The following is a 20,309-nucleotide window of genomic DNA, read 5'->3' as shown; positions in this document are numbered from 1 at the left end:
ACTCCTTGTTCCCGCTCCTTGCTCCTGCTTACTGCTCATGTTCGTCTGTTCCCAAAGGGAGGAAAACCTGCAAAGGGTTCGAAAACCGCTCCGACGCTCAAGAGAGTCAGGCTGTTCTTTGCAGTAAAAGAATGAATATTGATTGATCCTTTTGGGGGACGAGTTGTGTGAACTCAGAGTTTCTTATGATCTTCTAGGGTTTAGAGATCGTGTCCTTTGAAGGACAATTTAGGGGTCTTTTATAGGCTTAAGAGGCGACGATGATTGTCGTCGAGGGAAGTTTTCCTTTTGTGTTTATCTCGGATTCAGGATAGATGTAAGTTCTTAAGTTCAAGGATCTTTCGTAGATATCCTGCCAATGTGATAGATCTTTGGGGAGAAGTTTCCTCCCTTTGACGCGTGAAGTCCAATATTGCTTAAACACTTAGAGATTTGTAGCCGACTAAGATCTATGTGGAAATTCTGGGATTAAGTCGGAAGATTGCTGGTGCGCTTTGCCTTTCCAATTCTGGGCGTAAGGCATCCACCGAACCTATGTGGACCCCCCCTCATGCTTTTAGAAACCCAGGGCTGATCCGTTCATGCCAAGAGCGTTACAGGGTTGGTTTCCTCTAGCCGACCTCTCAGTTAGGGGACTACGTGATGGGTCGTCAAAGATTCAGCTGACCAGTTACCTTAAGTCGGGTTGACCCGATAGACTTCAGGTCTGATATTGACTCTTCGGATGTTAGTCAACGTCTAGACATTTTATGCATCATCAATAAGGTCTTGTGCTCTATAAGATCTTGTACTTGGTAAAATTTTGTACCTCTGTGGATAATACTTGATAAGGTCATGTATCTGGGTATAAGTCTGTCATGCTACTTGGATGAGAGGGAGTGAGAGCGACACTGTATGAGAGAGCGAAATTCTATGAAAGAGCAAGACTATACAAGACAAAAAGTAAGTTGTATTCGGTGAAATTCGATGTGTCTTCCGATGATCATATGATATGTATCATCTTCTTCTCAGTCATTTTATAGTGTTGGTGGTTGATTGTCACATAGCGGTGACTTGTCGTCTTTCATGTGGTAACCCATGGAGCTGTCACCGTAAATACGAATATTGTAACCCCCTAACGGATATATTGGAGATAATGTCTTCTTGAATGACGGTAATGCCTCCTCAATGGATATACGGAGGGAGGTCTGCCGAGAGGTGAGGATTGACCTCTTTTATCCAGGGTTGGATTTTCCGTCAAGTGCTTGCGTATTTTACTGTTGCTTCGGGTGCCCGAAGGTGGATGGTCGGGCCCATTTGCTTGTAGTTCATGGGAATTGTCATCCCGCATGCCTATTAATCGTGGATTTTTAGGGGTGCTCTTGATGACAGATTTTGGCCTGTACATCTACTAGACATTTTGTCCTTAAATATCCTTTTAAGTCCTTATCCCACCCCTAAATTAGAGTGGACAAAAATAAACCGAACCAAATCAAATGAAACTAAATTGACATATATTGGTTTGATCAGTGGCTGTTTGAGTATATGAAAACTCAACCAAGGGATCCTACCCAATTTTTATGACAAAATTAGATAAATCATGAGTCAATAGTATAGATTACTTGTCGACTTTCAGGACTCACTCACACCTAATACTATTTTGTGATTTTTTATCCATTGTGAATGATTAAAAAAAAAATAGAATGAGCATCTTCATATAGACTTCACATGAAATTCAAATAAAATTAATGTTTTAACAAAAGTAATATTTTGAAATAGGTTGAATGGATTAACCAATTAATTTTTAGATTCTCAGTCTAAAAGTTTACACCTAAACACACATTTAGTCTATCCTAATATTAAATAATAATTATAATGGATATTAGTCCAAATTGACCCATCTCTGTCATTTCTGTTTAATCGTAATACCCATTATAAGAAAAAACTCACTTTTGAAAATCAATCTCCAAAATTCTCTTTCTTTTTTTTTCTCAGATTTTTTCGATTGATTTCAAACTTACTATTTGTTTCGCAATATACACGTTATTTAGTATCAATTACGTATATTTCTACAACAAAACACATTTAGTATAGTTAAAGTATGTCTAGATGTCAAAGTTACATTGTTTTTCTGTTTATTGATTCTTGTTGTGTTTTTTAAATAACGTGTTATTTATTGTTAAAGTTTCATACTTTATTTCATTTTTTTTATGTGTCATACATAACACATTGTGTATCAAAAATGTTTCTTCGAAAAGAAAAATGACTAAAAATCCTATTTTCTAGAAAGATTGGACTTTAATCCCTTTTTTAATTTTATTTTCGACCTAAAACCCGTAGACCCTTAACCAAACCACTTTAATAGCGAATTGAGGCATCCACGACTGATAGCTCATTTGGTGGTGCATTAGATCAACGGACGGTGAAGATGAAGTCTCATGGAGGATTAGATCAACGGTCGTCTTCATCCCACAACAGCTGTCTCTATGTCATTCTTTTGTTGTCCAATGTGTGCCACCTTATGAGAACAATTTAGCACATAACTTAGGCCAAATCTGTATTAGCTCCCCACCAAACGTAATTACGTTTAGCGCTCTGGTTATGTCAGGCGTTGCTTTTTCTGTTTACTTCGTTGTAACTTTATATTTGCCTTTTGGCCCTATTGAAGTAACTCTTCCAAAAACAAAAGGCGTTAAGAGTAAAATGTGGAATGAGAAAAAATGGTGGTTTATCTAGGGATGGCAAAAAAATCCGTATAAGTCAAAATTTTGATCGAGATTTGGTTCCCATGTGGCATCTCAGCAATAGATCTTCAAAAGTCCTACAATCTTCATATAGGTGACACGTGTAATATCTAATTCTGCTCTCTGGTGAAAGGAGGCTTAAGGTCTGTTTGCTGTTGGTCTGAATTAAGAAGTAGATTAGACTTGGGGTGACATTTATTGGCTCTTTATAACTTAATCTCTTTGTAGTCTATGTCAATCACATTTGAACATGTGACTATTTACATAAAAGCCACCCTTTTAACTTGAATTCTACTTATAGGTTGATGTTACGGAGAAATAAAGAAACTTTCAGGAGTATGAAGTTTTAGGAGGAAACAAAAAAAAATTTTGTTTCCTTCGAACAACCAAATCTTTATACTTTTCAGCTTCTTCTCCCTTTCATCTACCACCACCATCTCCGGCGACTTCCACCATTTCCGACGACATTTTTTTTTTCTCCTCCTCTCCATATCTGGTGAAGGGGAAGAACCCCTTCGTCGGAGCTCTGATTTCCAGACGAAGGGGCTCTTCCTCTTTGCCGGAGACAGAGAGAAGAAAGAGAGAAAAAGAGAAGAAAGAGAAATAGAAGAGAGAGAGAGAGAGAAGAAAGAGATAGAAGATGATGAAGTCGTCGGCCGTCGCCGGCAACATCCAGCCGGCGACTTATGAGGTGCGTTTGGTTCGAGCTTTTTTTATTTTCCACCGTCTTCCTTGAAAATTTTATTTTCCACCGTCTTACTTATATTCAAAATTTCAAACTTTTCAATATAACCTCTAAACTCACATGGCAAGCACTAAATTCCTAACAACCATTGATACAAAATTCCTTGTTTCTGTTTTTCCCAAACACAAAAGATTATTTTAGGTGCTTTAAGTCTCGACAGTTTGACCGTCTTGGTTAATTTCTTCTAGACTCAGTTTCTAGATAACAAGTCCTTCTAATGTCGAGAGCAAAATTACAATTCGTTTTTTTTAAGAAAAACATAGGCACTTTAACTTCTTTGCGTTTGGACACTTGGATGGTCTACGCAAGCCTTAACTGGTGTTCAAAGTCTCTTAAACTTGTTTTAACTTAAATATTTATTAGTATAATAAAAATGTATAATTATTCGTTTTATATGAATTTTTCTTCAAATCAAATGAGATGTGAAAATAGTCTGAAAAATTGGAGTCGACCACAAGTCCAACATTAATGTGGTCAGATCCAATTGGTCATGTCGTAGAGAATGAAAATTAACAATGACTAGTTAAAACATTCCAAATCAGATCTGTAGTCAGCCCAATTTTTGAGCTATTTTTGCATTACTCAAAAATAAAATGTGATTTTATCCTTACCAAACGGACCATATGATTAAACAAACAAGGGAGATTGGAGTATAAGTAACGAAATGAAACACGTCATTCTGTCTCAAGCAAAAATATCAAAAAATTAACCGTGTGGGTCCCTCTTTCCTCTTTGCTTTGAATCAAGTGCTCTCTCTCTCTAAACCACATAAATAGCAGCACCCCCCCTAAACTTCCCCAAAAACTATCTCTACCCATCTTCAAATCAAAACTCTTAATTCGATTCCAGATTCACAATTACTCATCAACTTCAATCTTTTGTTCTGGGTTCTTTCAGATTTTCTCTCTCTACAACTGCTCTCTCTATTTTTCTCTCCCCTGTTTTTCTCTGTCATTCATTCATCTGTTTGTGAGTAATGGGTTGCTTCAAAAACATGTTTATCCGATTCCATTTTAATCTAATCGGGCTCTAATTTGTTGATTTTGATTACAGATTGGGTCTTTTTGGATTTTTCATTTCTAGTTAGAGAGAGAGAAAGTAGTGGTTAGCCATTAATTAAAACTCTGTTTTACCCACCCAAGAAAATCAATTTCATTTTTTTTTTTGAATCATTTGAACTTTTTTGAATTTCATTTTCAAATTCATGAACATGGAAAAAAAGGGTAAAAATCAGAATATTAATTGTTTTGATAGGAATCAAATGAAGCCTGTTTTTGAAGAGGCATCAATTTCGCCAAGACCTCTCAAGAAAGTAAGAAGCCCTGAAAGAAATCAACAAAATTCTGATTCTCAAATTCCATTTCCTTCTTCTTCACGAATTCCTTTTCCTTTTTCTTATGATGGATCTCAACCAATTCATCCCTTTTATCATCATCATCATCAAACTCCTCAACCATTAACACAACAACAAAATCAACAGATGATCTCATTTGCTTCACCTTCTCAGATGGGTTTCCCTCCATTTTTCACAGGGAATGACCAATCTTTACACCAACAAAAACAACAACTTCTTCAATATTGGAGTGATACTCTTAATTTAAGTCCTCGTGGTAAAATGCTTATGATGAATCGATTAGATCAAAATTCAAGAAATCTTTTCAGGTTTTCATCTCTCTCCTCTCTCTCTCTTTCTATTTTTAGCAAAAACTGATTTTTCAAGTTACATTTTTTAATGAAAATGATTAAAGATTTGAACTTTATTAATCCTGTTAAATCAATAAAGTTTGGGTCTTTTTTTTTTTAATTCAATTTGAGGATTAAAAAGTTTGATTTGATCTTTCAGGTCTCCTGCACCAATTAACACAACTCCAACAAAACTTTATAGAGGAGTTAGACAACGCCATTGGGGAAAATGGGTAGCTGAAATTCGTCTTCCTCGTAATAGAACTCGTCTCTGGCTCGGTACATTCGATACAGCCGAAGACGCAGCTTTAGCTTACGATCGAGAAGCTTTCAAATTACGAGGCGAAAATGCTAGGTTGAATTTTCCTCATCTTTTTCTTGGTAAAAGTAATAAAGAAAAGATCACCATTAATGATCCTCCAAGTTCATCATCTTCTTCACAAAATAATAACAATGATGATTCTCAAATCAGTATGAATTTGCCTACCCAAGTTTCAGAAATTAGTCCCATACTTGAAGAAAGTGGTAAACCACCCAATTTAGAGGAAGAAAGTTTTAATTCAGGATTTGGGCAAATTGAAGTAATGGGTAGCCATGAAAACCAGGAAATGAATACTGGGTATGTACCTTCTTGTGAAGAAGGATTTACAGAAAGTTCTGAATTTGTTTGGGGTGATATGGAAGAAGCTTTGTTTAATTCAATTCAAGCTGGTTGGGGTCCAACTAGTCCTGTTTGGGATGATATTCTTACTATTCCTCATCCTTTTCAATCTGATCAAGAAAATTCTCAATTTCATAATTCTCATTTTTATAATTCTGATTTTCATCATTCTAATCAAGAAAATTCTGGTGAAGCCTCTGTTTCTTCTTCTTCTTCATCTTCTTATCCCATGCAAACTTTCTTCTGGAATGATTGAGATTAAATATCTTCAAGCCCCACTTTAATTCATTTTGGCATTTACTTTGCCAAATAATTGGTGGGGATGAACAAAGTCTCTCTCTCCCTCTCTCTCTCTCTCTCTCTCTCTCTCTCTCTCTCTCTCTCTCTCTCTCTCTCTCCCTCTCTCTCTCTCTCTCCCTCTCTCCCTCTCTCTCTCTCTCTCTCTCTCTCTCTCTCTCTCTCTACTATCTAGTTAGTTTAAATCACATTGGCTGCAGAATTTTTAAATGACAGCCAGTGATGTAGAAACCCTAGTTTATCTTTCACTAGTTTTTTAATCTCCTTGTTAAAAATCTCACATGCTTTTTAGATTTTGACATTGCTTAAAAAAGGCTCAACTATTTTTTAAGGCCTTTTTTGGGAGTTACTTTTTCTAAGAAGAATCTAGTCCAAACCAATCCAATCCTTTTAAGCTCAGTCCAAAAATCTTTCTACATCTAAATTAGGTATATCATTTCCTTTGTTTGTTTGGGTTAGATTTTTGTTAGGTGATAGAGGGGATTGATGTTTCATTTGAGTGTTTTTTTTTTCATAGCAAGTTTGGTATGTTGTTCTCATCAAAAAAAAAAAAGTTTGGTATGTTGTATAATTTAAGGAGTGTGGGCCAAAAGGAAGTAGGAGACAGTTTTGTGATCTCCTCTCCTTAAAAAAAAAAAAGATGTTTTGTTTTCTTTTTTAGGAGCCTACAATACATTATGTTTGTAGAACTTTATGTAACCTTATATACATATATGTAATTTTACTTTATTATTGTTCTATAACAACTCTATTCATCGGGCATGAAAATGATACTGAGTTGAGCATTAAACCTGAACTAACGTGAGTTACGTAATTATTCAGTATTGTCTGCCGACTTCGACACGTGCAACAGAAAAGTTGAAAAATTAAACTAATCACCTTTTGAAAATTGAAATTGATTACGGAGACAATACAGAATCAACCATTGAATTAGTTGTCAAGGTTAACATGAAGTTGATGCCAATTACAAAGACCAGTTGAAGGTTCATCCTTAAATCAAAAGGACTACAAAAATTTCCACCACCATGAAAAGAAATTGAAAAATGTAATTCTATTATCTAATGTTTCATCTTCCTTAAAAATCTTATGAAATTATCGTCAGAGGCGTTAAGAGAAGAGTCGTGATTCTATGAGCTCAACCTAAATATGAACTTAAACTTGTAGGAAGATGTCAGTGGATGTTATCATCGGTTATATAAGGACCGTTAGATATACTAGGACCAAGTTTTGCATGTTAAGAAGCTTTCATATGTCTCTCATAAAATCAAGGTCGCTGGTACTTAAGTAGCTAAGCTAGCTCTTTGCATAGCTCCAATAATTAAGTTACTTTTTAACTTTTCTCTCTAAATAGCAATTTCATATTTGGAGATAATTTAGGGATCTAACAAACTTTTGTACGAATTAAAAACAAAATTAGAAAGTCAGGCCCTAATGTCTTTCTTGGCCGCAAAAATGACTAACGGGAGAAGATGACCGGTAAGTCTCATCCATTTCTCCTCTCTTCTTCTCCCTCTCTTTGTCTCTCTCCCCCTGTTCTTAACCAGACGAAGGGGAACCCTCTTCACCGAAAATGGTGAATAATGGCAGGCGAAGGTGGATGGTTGAATTTGAATTATGGTTTAATTTTTAGAAGGGCTATATTTTCTATTCATAAAAACCCTTGTCTACAAATAACTAATGATTTGAATAATCTCTGTAAATATCAAAAATGTAGATCTCTGAATAACTAGCTCTATAAATAGGTCTTAACAACTCTGTAAATACCAGTGTGCTTATGAGGCTGCTATGAAAGTATGGATTGAATTAAATTTGGCATTAGTACTAGAGAGTCTACCTAAAAGACCTTTTTTTTTTTACTCAAGTCTACCTAAAAGACTTACTTCAAGAATTTCTAATTACTAGTACATGACAATATATTGATCGTGACTGCAAACCTAAACATAGATAGCGATATTAGCATGTGGGCACAAATATATATTTGTTTATTTGACTGGCTAAGAACATGGTCTGATTTATATTATAAACATTGAGGAAAAATTGGAAAGGCAAGTTAGCTAGGGCAAAGACATCCCATGAGATCATACACAACTTTTTATTTACTTGAATGTTACATGAACCAAACTTCTCTATTGTCTTGTGTGTGGAAGTAACATCAAAGAGAAAATTACATAGCTCTCATGCATATTTTTTAAAGGGTTATTTTCCTAATGGCCCCCTACTTTGTGACCAGCTTCCTGCCTGGCCCCCTACTTTACAAGAAATACCCATATGGCCCCCTTCCGTTATAACACCGTTACTCTCTCTCTTCCATTTCTTTTCTCTCTCCTCCAGCATGTTTTCTCTCTCTGCCACCTCGTTAAACCAGCCACATCATCGTCTTCACCGGCAGGGTCGCCGGCCGGCCAAATTTCTGGCCGGCGACCTTCAAACAAAAGATAATGTTAGAGAACAAGAAAAACTAATGTTAGAGAACAAGAAAAACTATGTTGGTTCTTGGTAGAAAAATCTTATGTGGTTGTGAATCTTGTGATCATTTGCGGTTCAATGAATTAGAATCATCAAAAACATAAGTTACGACAAGCCACATAAAATTTTTGTCCCGAATTTGTCTTGTTTTTCTTGTTTCCTATCATTTTTCTTAGTCTTTCGTTAATTTCCTATCATTATTGTTGTTTTCATTGTTCGAAAAATCAGAATTTTTTTTTGTGCGGCAATTGTCATGTATAATTGGGCTATCAACTATATTTTAATATAGTTACGTTGTTACGCAAGAATTTTTGTATAATTACACATGTACATGATATTGCTCCATTTTGCTGTTTAATCAAGTAGTTTTGAAAAGTATTTGATACGCTAAAATAGCAAACACCCATATTACTAAACAAATGATTTTAGTACACCATGATTTCTTTTAAAATTAAGATAAAAGCCTAAACAGAATTTCTCAATATGAAATTGTGAGAAATGCAATTCAAACACAATAAAATATAAAATTAATTAGCATTATATGGAAGACTAAGACATTGGACGGCTCGACCGCCCTGTAGAGATGACAAACGAAGATGATAATGATGATGACAAAAGATAATAATGATGGTTGAAACAGGATATATTTATCAATCATAAATTTGAAGTTTGGTGACGAATTGGTGGTGAAGGCGGCCATAATAGCTAATCACTATTTGATTATTCTTAATCTTGTAATTAATTAACTTGCTAATGATGTGATGTCTGTGCCTTGGTATATTCTTTTTCTCATCAATAGATTGAGTAAAAAAATCTATTGGGGTCCTTCCCTTTGTTATAGGCACCAACCTCCTAAGGGGACTGTTAAAATGGCCCATAAGTGTTTTTTTTTTTTTTCTGAGAAATCGGCTACGGTCTATGGTAGTCGTTACAAGGCATTGATACATCATGAAGATGTGATGAGCACAATAACCACCTAACTTAAACCATAATAAAGAGGCTTTAGGCCTGACAACATGAAAGAGGCCTATCGCACTATATATATTACCTAAATTACATTGAATAAATCTTGATGGCAAACCGCTTTCTCCGAGACTCGATCCCACGACCTAATGGGTTTAAGAGGGGTATCCGACCGCTGCACCAAAGGATGGTGGACGCCCCATAAAAGTGTTAAAACTCGCTCCCAATGCAGATTTTAGGGGGAATTTGGGAGCAAAATAAGGGCCTTTAAACCCTGTTAGAGGCACTTTTAGAACTTCCCAATTTTGAATGCACCTCCCAATTGTTAGTGAGTGGGCGCAATTATTGTCGCCCCTTATATAAAAAAAAACGGTTTAAAATGCCTCCTCTCAAAACAGACATTCCTTTCCAAATTAAATAGTTGGGATCAAACAGATTTGATTACACAATCGACTCAAGTCCATCAATTTTAAAGGGACTGAAAGCTATTGAATACAATTCTAATCAACGGTTTCGAGCTGAATTCTGTGACAAATTTCGATTCAGGTTCACTGAATTCAACTCAATTTTAATACTAGAACATTGGTGTTGAATTCGGTAGACTTTGATTCTTCAGTCCAGATACACCGATTTCAACTCAAAACGTCGGAATTGAATTTGACGGACCTTTAGTAGAATTTGTTGTAAAATCGGCCTGAGACCATCCATTTAAGATGGCCTATAACTAAATACAGTCAAACAAGATTCACCAAGTCAGAATAAGGTGCATGGGCTAGTACACTCACAGAAGACGCCTTTAAAACTTCCGGATTGGCTCCATGTATGCTAGCTTAATTGCTCTAAAAAATCCCAAATGGCTAAATCACCCCACTTACAGTTTCTACCAGCCATACTCAGAGTTATATGCACTTACCATTAAACCTAAGTTTTATTCTCGTGCCAAGTAAATTCACCAAGTCTCCTTAACAAAAAAAAAAAAAAGTAAATTCACCAAGTCCAACCAGATGTGACAAGTAAAATATGGTAAATGTACATAAATTTTTTCCACAAATTATCTATTTTTAGCAGCCTGTGAATAGTAGAAAAGGAAGGTGCCCTTATAGATGTTTTGTCATTTAAAAATGGAACCCCCATGTTACTCTCTAAAGGGACATGTGAGATTATGAGTCTATATACAAGGGGCAACCAGTTTTTTTTTTTAATTTGGAGTTCCCCGTGCATTTTCATATGAACCCAAGTTTCAAAATAAAATTTTAATTAGAAATATATCTTGGTTTGGACCTCATTCATGCATGAAATTCATTACGATAATAACAATACTTGTGTTTGGTATTAAAAACCCTAACTACTAAGAGTCTAAGAACATGCTCATGAAATAACACGAACACGATGTGGGTGCATACATTTAACTAAGTTAGTGTTACCAAGGACAAGTTTATCGTGCATGAGTTGAAAATATTCACTATGCTCGAGTTTTTTTTTAATGAAAGCACTGTGCTCGAGTTAACAAGTAATAGAGATGTTAATCATGTTATACTGAGGTTGCCATTTTACCTAACGTATTTAGGTGCAACATTTAAGTGGATTGCGTAATTGGGTAGAACTGAGTCTATTAAGGACTCAATATATAGAAGTGAACAAAATTGAATTGTCATAAATATTTACTTGGAAAGTTTGGTTTGAAAGTGAATTTGACCAATAATTCAATATGTTTAGAATTCTTTGGTGCGATTGAGAAATTATTGTTTCAAAGTTTTCCAAAAAACCAACTTCTCATTCAATGCTCTTGCATTGAGTTGAGGCCTCAAGGGTGCTATTTGATTTTTAAGCATCGCTTTAGCTTATAAATTCTAGTTTTTTTTTTGAGGTTATAAATTGGCTGGAGAATAAACAAAAATCTCCGGGGTATAAAGATTTAGTCAATAAACATTGACTTAAGTGACATATTTATGTTTTAGCCCAATAATTTACTATGTTGTATCTTGCTCTCTAATCTTCATCTTCACCTCTTCTCAACCCTACACGGCTACACCTTCAAGCCACCGCACCACCACCATGTTCATCTTCAATCTTTCTCCTCCACTCTCTCTCTCTCTCCCTTCTTTTTCTTCCTCTTCCTCTCCTTCTCTTATTTTTCCTCTCTTTCTCTCTCTAAAAACTGATCGTCCTCAGTTTGAGAGGAAATACCTCTTTCTTGTTCAATAAAGAAGAAGAATCAGAATGAAAGAGCAAAATGTTTCACAAAGAACACAAAAGCAGTTCTACTAGCAAAGATGAAAATGAATTCCAGAAAATTCCTAAAATTTCATCGCCATTAGAATCTATTAAATCCCCATAACTCAGAAGTAGTCAAATTCATTATCCTGGTAATTCTGACCCTAAAGTTAAACAAGAACTATAAGAATCAATGCAACCCTTTATTCATGTTCTCAGTGGAATCAAACAAAAAGACCAATTTAAAAGCAGAATACACTGTCAATTGGATATTTCTGGGCGTGAAAAACTAAAGAGACCGAGAACTGAAGTAGCAGACAAGTATAAGTACCAGATTCATGGGGACATGAAGAACTTCTAAAGATTGGATTGATTGTTCAGCTTTTGACTCATCTCTGTTTCCTAATGGATTAATGTCAGCTCGTGCTGCATTCATCCAAGAAGGAAGACAACCAAATTCGGGTGGATGAAGGATTTAATAAAAAAATTGTTCATCAAAATTGTTTTTTCTCAATCAATTATCTTGAAAAGGGTTTAATCAGTAGGAGCTCTTTCGCCTTCTTCGACTCTTGAAGAAGATTTTTAGTGAGAAAAAAAGAGGGAAAAAAGAGAAAGAGATGAAGAGAGAAGAAGATGAAAGAAAAGAGAGGAGAAAAACGAAGATGAAAATGATGATGGTGACGGTAGCGGAAGTTTGTGGTGTGGGGTTGAATGAAGATGAACACTAGGGAGCAAAATACAACATAGTAAGTTATTGGGCTAAAACATAAATGTGTTCCTTAAGTCAATGTTTATTGACCAAGTGTTTATGTCCGGATATTTTTCTCTATTCTCCAAAGCCGCGACCTATAAATTCTAGTTTGTCTTTATAAGTTTCATTTAAGAAATTCCAATACTATAGTTTTTTGTTTGTTGAACTATCCAATACTATAGTTGCTAAACAAAATGTAGAAAACCTTTGTTTAGAAAACAATTTGAGATTAATGAAATATGGTCACACTCACTCTTAGAGGACGTGAATGATGTTGTGATAAGAAACGTTCATATAATTTATACTCATATGTAAAATGCGTGAACGCAACTATTCCATTATTGATTTACGATTTTCGTGTTAGAATATCATTCAATTAATTCGTTTACGAAAGAACTATGCAACCAAAAGGTGTTGAGTTATCAAGAAATAAGAAGATAACTTCCCCTTTCTGGAACAAAAAAAGACTTGCGACACTCAGTAAATGTCAAAATTCAATCTAAATCTTGAAAGACTTCAATGGAGTTACTCTCATCATTCGTTAAATCAAGGACAATATCAACTTGATGACATTCAAGCTTCGATTGTGGTAGATCCTACTATCATGATAAATTAACGACAATGAGTCTGACCTTCAATGGTTCTCCTTATATGCAACATATTCTAATCTTATAAAAACAAATTATTTGTAATTTTGTTTTGTCAATATATTTCATTTGAATCTTATAGTACTAGACTACTAGTAATGGTGACTCTGGTTTGACCTTTCAAGGTCTAAACATAAAAAGAAATCATCAAGAGGCAAATCTAGGCTCTAGCTCTAGCTAGCTACTAGCTGTCTTAACTCTTGAAGGACTTGCAGAAAATATAGGGACTTAAATTAAAAAATTGAATAGAATAAGGAGTTTAGTAAATAAAATAGCCAATAAATAAAGGATATAAATAAATATTAAAAAATTAGTTTAGTCACGTTCAATTACTATTGATCTTTTCTTTTTTTTTTTTTTTCTCAGAAAGCTAAAAAAATGGCGGGTTTTCGAAATCTTTATCTCGCTTTTAACCGCGTAGCTGTTCAGAACTCTGAACGGAAAGAGATTAAAGAAGAGAGAGAAAATAACAGTAGAGAGAGAAAATAACAGTAGAGAGAGAAACTAGAGAGAGAAAGAGAGTGTTTTGTGATCATAGCAAAACACAAGAGGAGCGCTACCAATTGGAAGAAATTAGGGTTTTGTTTGTTCCCCTTCTTCTCTTTTGGTTTGGTTTGGGGGTTTGTAAAAATAGAATAGAACTCTTTCTCTCTATCTCTCTCTTCGATACCCTTTTTATTAAAATCATTGTTTCCTCAGATCTATAAGTGACTTCCATAACCAACATTTTACTTCAAGTTTAAGTTTTTCTTCAATCTCGATTAATCGGATTACGGATCTATCTTACTTTCTCTCTCTAAAGTGATGATTTTTACTCGATGTGAGTGAGTTAGTTTAGTGAGAGAGAGAGAGAGAGGGGAGAGAATGGGAGTGGATGAAAGATGAGCAAACCGAGGGAGGAGGAAGAAGAAGAGGAGTACTTCTTTGAATCACTAGATCGAATACTTTCTTCATCTTCATCATCATCATCACCTTGTTCTTCTTCAGCTGAAGAAGATTATGGTAACAGATTTAATTACCCTAATTATGCGTCTAGTCAGTCCCCAAAACCTAAATTTCCAATGTCAATCACTAACTATGACATTTGGATTTCTGACCCTTCCCCTGTTGAAGAACGTCGAAAGAGACTTCTTTCTCAAATGGGTCTTCGTTCTAATTATTCAATTACCCATAAACCAGAGAAATTAGCTGAATCCAATGTGAGTTCAAATTCAGATTCTTTTGTCAATCGATCCAAATTCGAAGACAGAGCTCAAGGTAGTTCTTCAACTTGTGAGCAGGGTAATAATATATCTAAATCTTCTCTTTCAATCCATTCAATTGATTCTATACCTGTAAATAATCATCAAAATGTTCTCCCCAAATCGCGTTTCGACCAATGTGGTAGATCTCTTTCTGCTAATAATGTTAGTTTTGCTCATCCTGCTAAGTCTTTACCTAAGAACCCATCTTACGCAGTAGAAGAGATTGGAATTGAATCGACAAACTTAAATCGTAACCCTAGTTTGAATTCTTCTTCCAATGAAATGAATCCAACTTACCGGGAAACCGGTGAAGTTTCCTGTTGCATTGGAGTTGCTAAGGACAATGGCCCGGACCCAGTCTGCACAATCAAGAATCTGGATAACGGTAAGGAGTTTGTGGTTAATGAGTTTAGAGAGGATGGTATGTGGAATAAACTTAGGGATGTTGAGACGGGTAGGCAACTCACCATGGAAGAATTCCAAATGTCTGTTGGGCATTCACCTTTAGTTCAGGAATTGATGCGGAGGCAAAACGTCGAAAATTTTAATGATAGGAAAGATTTGTCAGACTGTAACGGTAATGGAAATAAAGATGGAGGAATGAAATCTAAGAAGAAAGGAAGTTGGTTTAAAAACTTAAGGAGCATTGCCAGCAGTGTAGCTAATCATAGAGAGAGAAGGATCCGTGATGAGAGAGATACCACGTCGGAGAAGTGTGGGCGGAGGTCAAGCTCTGCAACAGATGACAGTCAAGATGTTGGTTTTCACGGTCCTGAGAGGGCTAGAGTTCGGCAATGCGGGAAGTCCTATAAAGAGCTCTCGGCACTTTATAAGAGTCAGGAAATACATGCGCATAGGGGATCCATCTGGACCACAAAATTCAGCTTGGACGGTCGATATCTTGCAAGCGCAGGTGAGGACTGCATTATTCATGTTTGGCAGGTTTTGGAATCTGAAAGAAAGGGTGACTTGTTAATGGAGAAATCAGAAGATGGGAATTCACATTTTTATTTTTCCCTCAGTCAGTCAACTGAATTAACATTGGTGTCTTCCAATGTGGAGAACCATTCGGAGAAGAAGAGTAGAGGAAGGCCATCTTTTAGCAGGAAATCTATCAGTTTGGACCATATTAAGGTGCCAGAAAATGTGTTTGCGCTTTCAGAAATGCCTGTCTGCTCATTCGAAGGCCATCTTGCTGACGTTCTTGACCTATCCTGGTCCAAATCGCAGGTTACTAGTTTTCTATGTTGCTTTACTATATTTCTTTTTGCCTTTCCGTACATTACTGCTCTAACAATAGTCACCATCACTGCTTCATACGAATTTGATAATTAACTATGAGACAGTTCTCTACTTCATATCCGTTGTGAACAAAGCTCAAAATCATTTAATTTGATGATTTAGAGAGCCCTTCATGTAATCAAATGCTCAAACTCCTAATCCCTTCTAGATAATGTTAAAGACCCAAAACCAACCCGGTTTTGTCTTCAAGAACTAATAATACTATTCATGCTTTTATGAGTAAAAGCAGCCCATTCTGAAGATTCTTCATCTTGCCTATGCTTCGTTTGTCTTTAAGTGGTCAGAAATCAACTTCATTTCTCCATATGCTCATTTGTACTTTATAAAATTTGTTCCCTTCATTACTATTCTTATGTTACTAATGAGCATATCACAGTAGATCTGTTGTTCTTTCAAAGTTCTTGTAAATTGGATGTCTGAAAAAAATTACATTTTTAGCTTCTGCTGAAGTCTAGCTGATATATGGACTAGTTATTTAGTTAAACTATACTACTTTTCTTCCTCAGTATCTTCTTTCTTCGTCCATGGACAAAACAGTTCGACTGTGGCATATGGATACCGAATCTTGCTTGAAAATATTTACACACAGCGATTATGGTGAGTATAGTGCGAACCAAGTAATCTCTAAACTCCTACTTCATTGTAGCATGTTTGCTCTTCTTATTGCACTATGTTTGCTCGTCTTATTAAACTAATGGTTTGCAATTCATTTACCTTGACTCAGTAACTTGTATCCAGTTCAATCCTGTCGATGACAGATATTTCATTAGTGGATCCTTAGATGCTAAGGTTCGAATCTGGAGTATTCCCGATCGTCAAGTTGTTGATTGGAATGATCTACATGAGATGGTCACTGCTGCTTGCTATACACCTGATGGCCAGGTAGGGTGATCTTTTAACTACTTTTTATCTATTCATGATAATAAAAAAATTATTGTTATTTGTGTTTCATGATTGAATTTGTATATTTTACTATTCAAGGGTGCATTAGTTGGTTCATACAAGGGGAGTTGCTATCTGTACAATACATCGGGTATGCCTTAAACTCAATTTCTCTGTTAATACTAAACTATCACTATCTATTAGTTTATCAAATAAATTAGGGTTTCTGAATCACTTGAATCAATTAGTATGAGATTATATTTTTATGCGTGAATAGATACTTTAGGTTGTCGCTCTACCACATAATTGCGGTATTTCGTTTGTTTCACTAGTCCTCTTTGTCTAGAACTCATTGTTTCGTGTCCTTTCTCGTCTTTCAGAAAATAAGCTTCAGCGCAAAAGTCGAATCAATCTGCAAAATAAGAAGAAGAAATCACACCTGAAGAAAATCACAGGTTTTCAGGTAATAAACTTATAGAAGTAGCTATGTCTTCACTGAAACACTGCTGTGTTCATAAATTTGAGTTCCACATTTAACTGGTTAATTAACTTCGTCGTGAACAGTTTACCCCAGGTAGCTCCTCAGAAGTGATTATAACATCTGCAGATTCGAGAATCCGGGTCATTGATGGTGTTGATCTGGTTCACAAGTTCAAAGGTAGGAGTAGTTGTCAACATTTCTTACTTCACCAAAACATAAACAGAAGAAAAAGTTAAAATATCTTATTTATCTACTTCCATGGCAGGTTTTCGCAACACGAGTAGTCAAATCTCGGCTTCTTTTACTTCGAACGGGAAATACGTGGTATCTGCCAGTGGTGACTCAAGTGTATACATATGGAAGCACAAATCTGCTTCACGGGCAAACAGAACTAAAAGCATTGCTATAACTCACTCTTATGAATATTTCCACAGTCAAGATGTATCCGTTGCCGTTCCTTGGCCTGGCTTTACTACAACTAAGGGAAGCCATGAAACTAGCAGTGGGGAAGAACTCAATGAACTTAATCATCCTTCAGCTTTGCGAGCACTTGGGACTAACAGGCGAGAATCATCAGAGTCTATAAACGGGTTCTCAAATAGCGCACTTTATGGACCCCTTTCTAGTTCATACAACAGTTATTTCTTCGATAGATTCTCATTTACATGGCCAGAGGAAAAGTTGCATCAACCATCAACCCAAAGTTGTAACCTCAATGTAGACTTCTCAAACGGGATAAAGCAGCAAGATCGATCTGCTTGGGGAATGGTAATTTTGACTGCTGGCTTAAGAGGTGAGATCAGAATTTTCCAAAATTTTGGATTGCCTGTTCGAATATGAGAATCATTGCAGGAAATGCAAGAGAGATAAATGGTTATCTCCTTATGTTCGACGCCATTCCCGAAGTCGGCAAAATGGCAATTTGAGTATAGAGAATCATCTGCAATCCGGTGCTTATTATATTTCAGAGTTCTCCCCATTTTCGCCGTATTGCCTGTGCTTGTTGGATACTACGTTCTGAGATGTAGAGAGATTAAGGTGGCTCGACTTGATCGATGACTGTCTTGGTTTTGTGTCTGAATGCAGGATTTATCGAATTAAATGCTTGTCGAAGATGAAGGTGAATCCTGTATACAGGTGCAGATTGTTTCTTCTTCTAAATTCATATCAATTATTTTACTTGTAATTATAGAAGAACTTCCTCATTCAAGTTCGAAAATGTACTTTTCAACTATTTATATATCCTGATAATCAGATGAATAAATATCAAATCAAAACTGGTTGGTTGTTCTTGAATCAGGTTTGCATTAAGTGGTAAATACAATAATAAGTAGTACTAACAACTTAGCAAACAAATCTATTATTTACTTCAAACCAAATACATGAAGATGACATCTCTAAAATGTTGAGTCAAATCACATAACAAAAACACCCATAACAATCTAATTCACTCTTCTACAAATCCTTCTACTACTAATCTACCATGTCAATTTCAACACAAAAACCCTAGCATGTTAAAGATGAGATCATGCAAACCCCAAACACATAAAACCCATATTAGAAAAGAAGGATGACTATTGCTTGATTTGATCAACTTCCAATGGATGCATTAAATCAGTAGTGATGAATGTGCTCATATCCTCCCAACTCCAATTGATAGATGAATTCATGAAATCATTTGTACTTTGTACTTGCCATTCCTTTGCCATGAACATAGTTGTGGGATTACCATAACTACTGTAACTAAGATTTTCCCTAATTTGATCAGAATCATCAAAACCATTAGTTGATTGAGGTCTTCCAGTGAGAGAAAATGACAGACCAGAAGATGGATAGTTACCAAAATTGTTCAAACTTGTAAACTGAGAAGAACCCAAATGTGTAGACAATGTGGGACTAATCAATGACTGGTTCAGGAACTTTGATATTTTCTTACCAGTCTTGGTGATGGAAGTGTTGGTGGTGGTTTTGAGATGCTTGTTTTTCCTACCACCACCGATCGGAACGTTTCTAAGCGTACCACCTTTAGTCCAATGTCTTTTACATGATCTACAAAAATGGCGAGGCTGAGACCGATTATAATTGTTGTAGTAGCAAAATTTAGTATTAGTAGAATCACATCTTGGACAGTTTAATGGTGTCAATTGCTGTTGTTCTTGTTGTTGTTGTTGTTGTTGTTGTTGTTGTTCCTGCTGCTTCATTAATGGAGGATTGTTTGAAAACTCTATACCTCCTGCTCCAGATTGCAGCAAACACCGAGTCCAATCAAAACCATCTCCTGAAACTTGTTTTGAACTCAAACCCATGTTTCTTAGAGGAGATAAAAAAGGAATATTGAACCTACCCAAGTGTGGAAATTGAATGAATTGATAGAATTAAGGTCTAAGAGAAATTAAATGTGAAGTTTAAGAGTGAAGCAAGATGAGATTATTGATGATCTTCTTTCTCATAAGCAAAACTGAAATTGAAGAAGATATAAAAACAGAACTAGATGCAATAAAAGAGATGTGAACTTGATGATAATTGAGCATATCTTATATTTGATAACTTCTCCTCTCTGTAAAGTGCCTTATAGTGTGTGTGGGTGTGACATATAATATGTGTTTATGTAAAACACACACATATAAATATATATATAGAGAGAGAGGACTACCCAAGAGCCGAAAAGTTTACTTAAGCCTTAAGTCGAAAGTGGGTGAATAGTAAAAGGGAAGGTGAGACGTGGATACTTGCAACCCCGCATAGTTTCTGTTAAGTTTGTAGATGTCCAACTAAAAGAGAATTATCTATAACTTACTCCTTATCTTCGCTAATATGCGACTATCTTCTCTAATTTATCATTAGCTTTATAACAAAATATTTTTTTTACTATTTTGAAAGTTATATGTTCTTTCAGTTACTAAAAAAACCCAATAATCATGTAGTAGTTCACGTAAATCACTACGATTTTCAATTGTTTTAGTATCGAGGTTTTGATTACACTAACGGATTTTACTATTGTTTTTGGAGTTGAAAAAAATAATTTTTGTTATATACTATTTCCTAAAAAACAAAGATAATCATCTCTCGGAAATCAATTTAACCATTTGAAAACCAACAATATGTTAAAACAGCTTTCTTAGGTTCAATTATGTCTTTCACTATTAAACACCATGAGATGATCCACAACCTAGCTTGGATTACCACCACTCTTCAAGATCTTGCTATCATGATGAATATCACATTATTTTTACAGGAAAAGTGGTCCAAT

The 20,309-nt window shown here is 35.5% G+C and overlaps 3 protein-coding genes across 3 annotated transcripts; 2 read left to right on the top strand and 1 right to left on the bottom strand.

The window, feature by feature from the left end:
• Positions 1-4,274: 4,274 nt before the first annotated feature.
• On the top strand, positions 4,275-6,847 carry LOC147555673 (ethylene-responsive transcription factor ERF054-like). Its single transcript, XM_086663341.1, has 2 exons — positions 4,275-5,130; positions 5,312-6,847. The coding sequence occupies exons 1-2, from the start codon at positions 4,673-4,675 to the stop codon at positions 6,066-6,068; spliced, it is 1,215 nt and encodes a 404-aa protein (XP_086519467.1). The 5' UTR covers positions 4,275-4,672; the 3' UTR covers positions 6,069-6,847.
• A 6,617-nt stretch (positions 6,848-13,464) lies between these two features.
• On the top strand, positions 13,465-18,355 carry LOC147555672 (uncharacterized). The gene is made up of 7 exons (XM_086663340.1): positions 13,465-15,624; positions 16,203-16,293; positions 16,421-16,578; positions 16,678-16,729; positions 16,959-17,041; positions 17,143-17,236; positions 17,325-18,355. The coding sequence occupies exons 1-7, from the start codon at positions 14,032-14,034 to the stop codon at positions 17,897-17,899; spliced, it is 2,646 nt and encodes an 881-aa protein (XP_086519466.1). The 5' UTR covers positions 13,465-14,031; the 3' UTR covers positions 17,900-18,355.
• Positions 18,356-18,633: 278 nt separating this feature from the next.
• LOC147555671 (uncharacterized) lies at positions 18,634-19,365 on the bottom strand. Its single transcript, XM_086658512.1, has one exon. The coding sequence runs from the start codon at positions 19,363-19,365 to the stop codon at positions 18,634-18,636; it is 732 nt and encodes a 243-aa protein (XP_086514638.1).
• Positions 19,366-20,309: the final 944 nt, after the last annotated feature.

The sequence above is a fragment of the Eschscholzia californica genome, unplaced genomic scaffold, assembly GCF_041429995.1.
Source record: "Eschscholzia californica isolate CP2 unplaced genomic scaffold, dmEscCali1.0.p SCAF_2, whole genome shotgun sequence".
In the NCBI taxonomy this organism is placed as follows: domain Eukaryota; kingdom Viridiplantae; phylum Streptophyta; class Magnoliopsida; order Ranunculales; family Papaveraceae; genus Eschscholzia; species Eschscholzia californica.
This window is presented reverse-complemented; position numbering and strand designations above follow the sequence as displayed.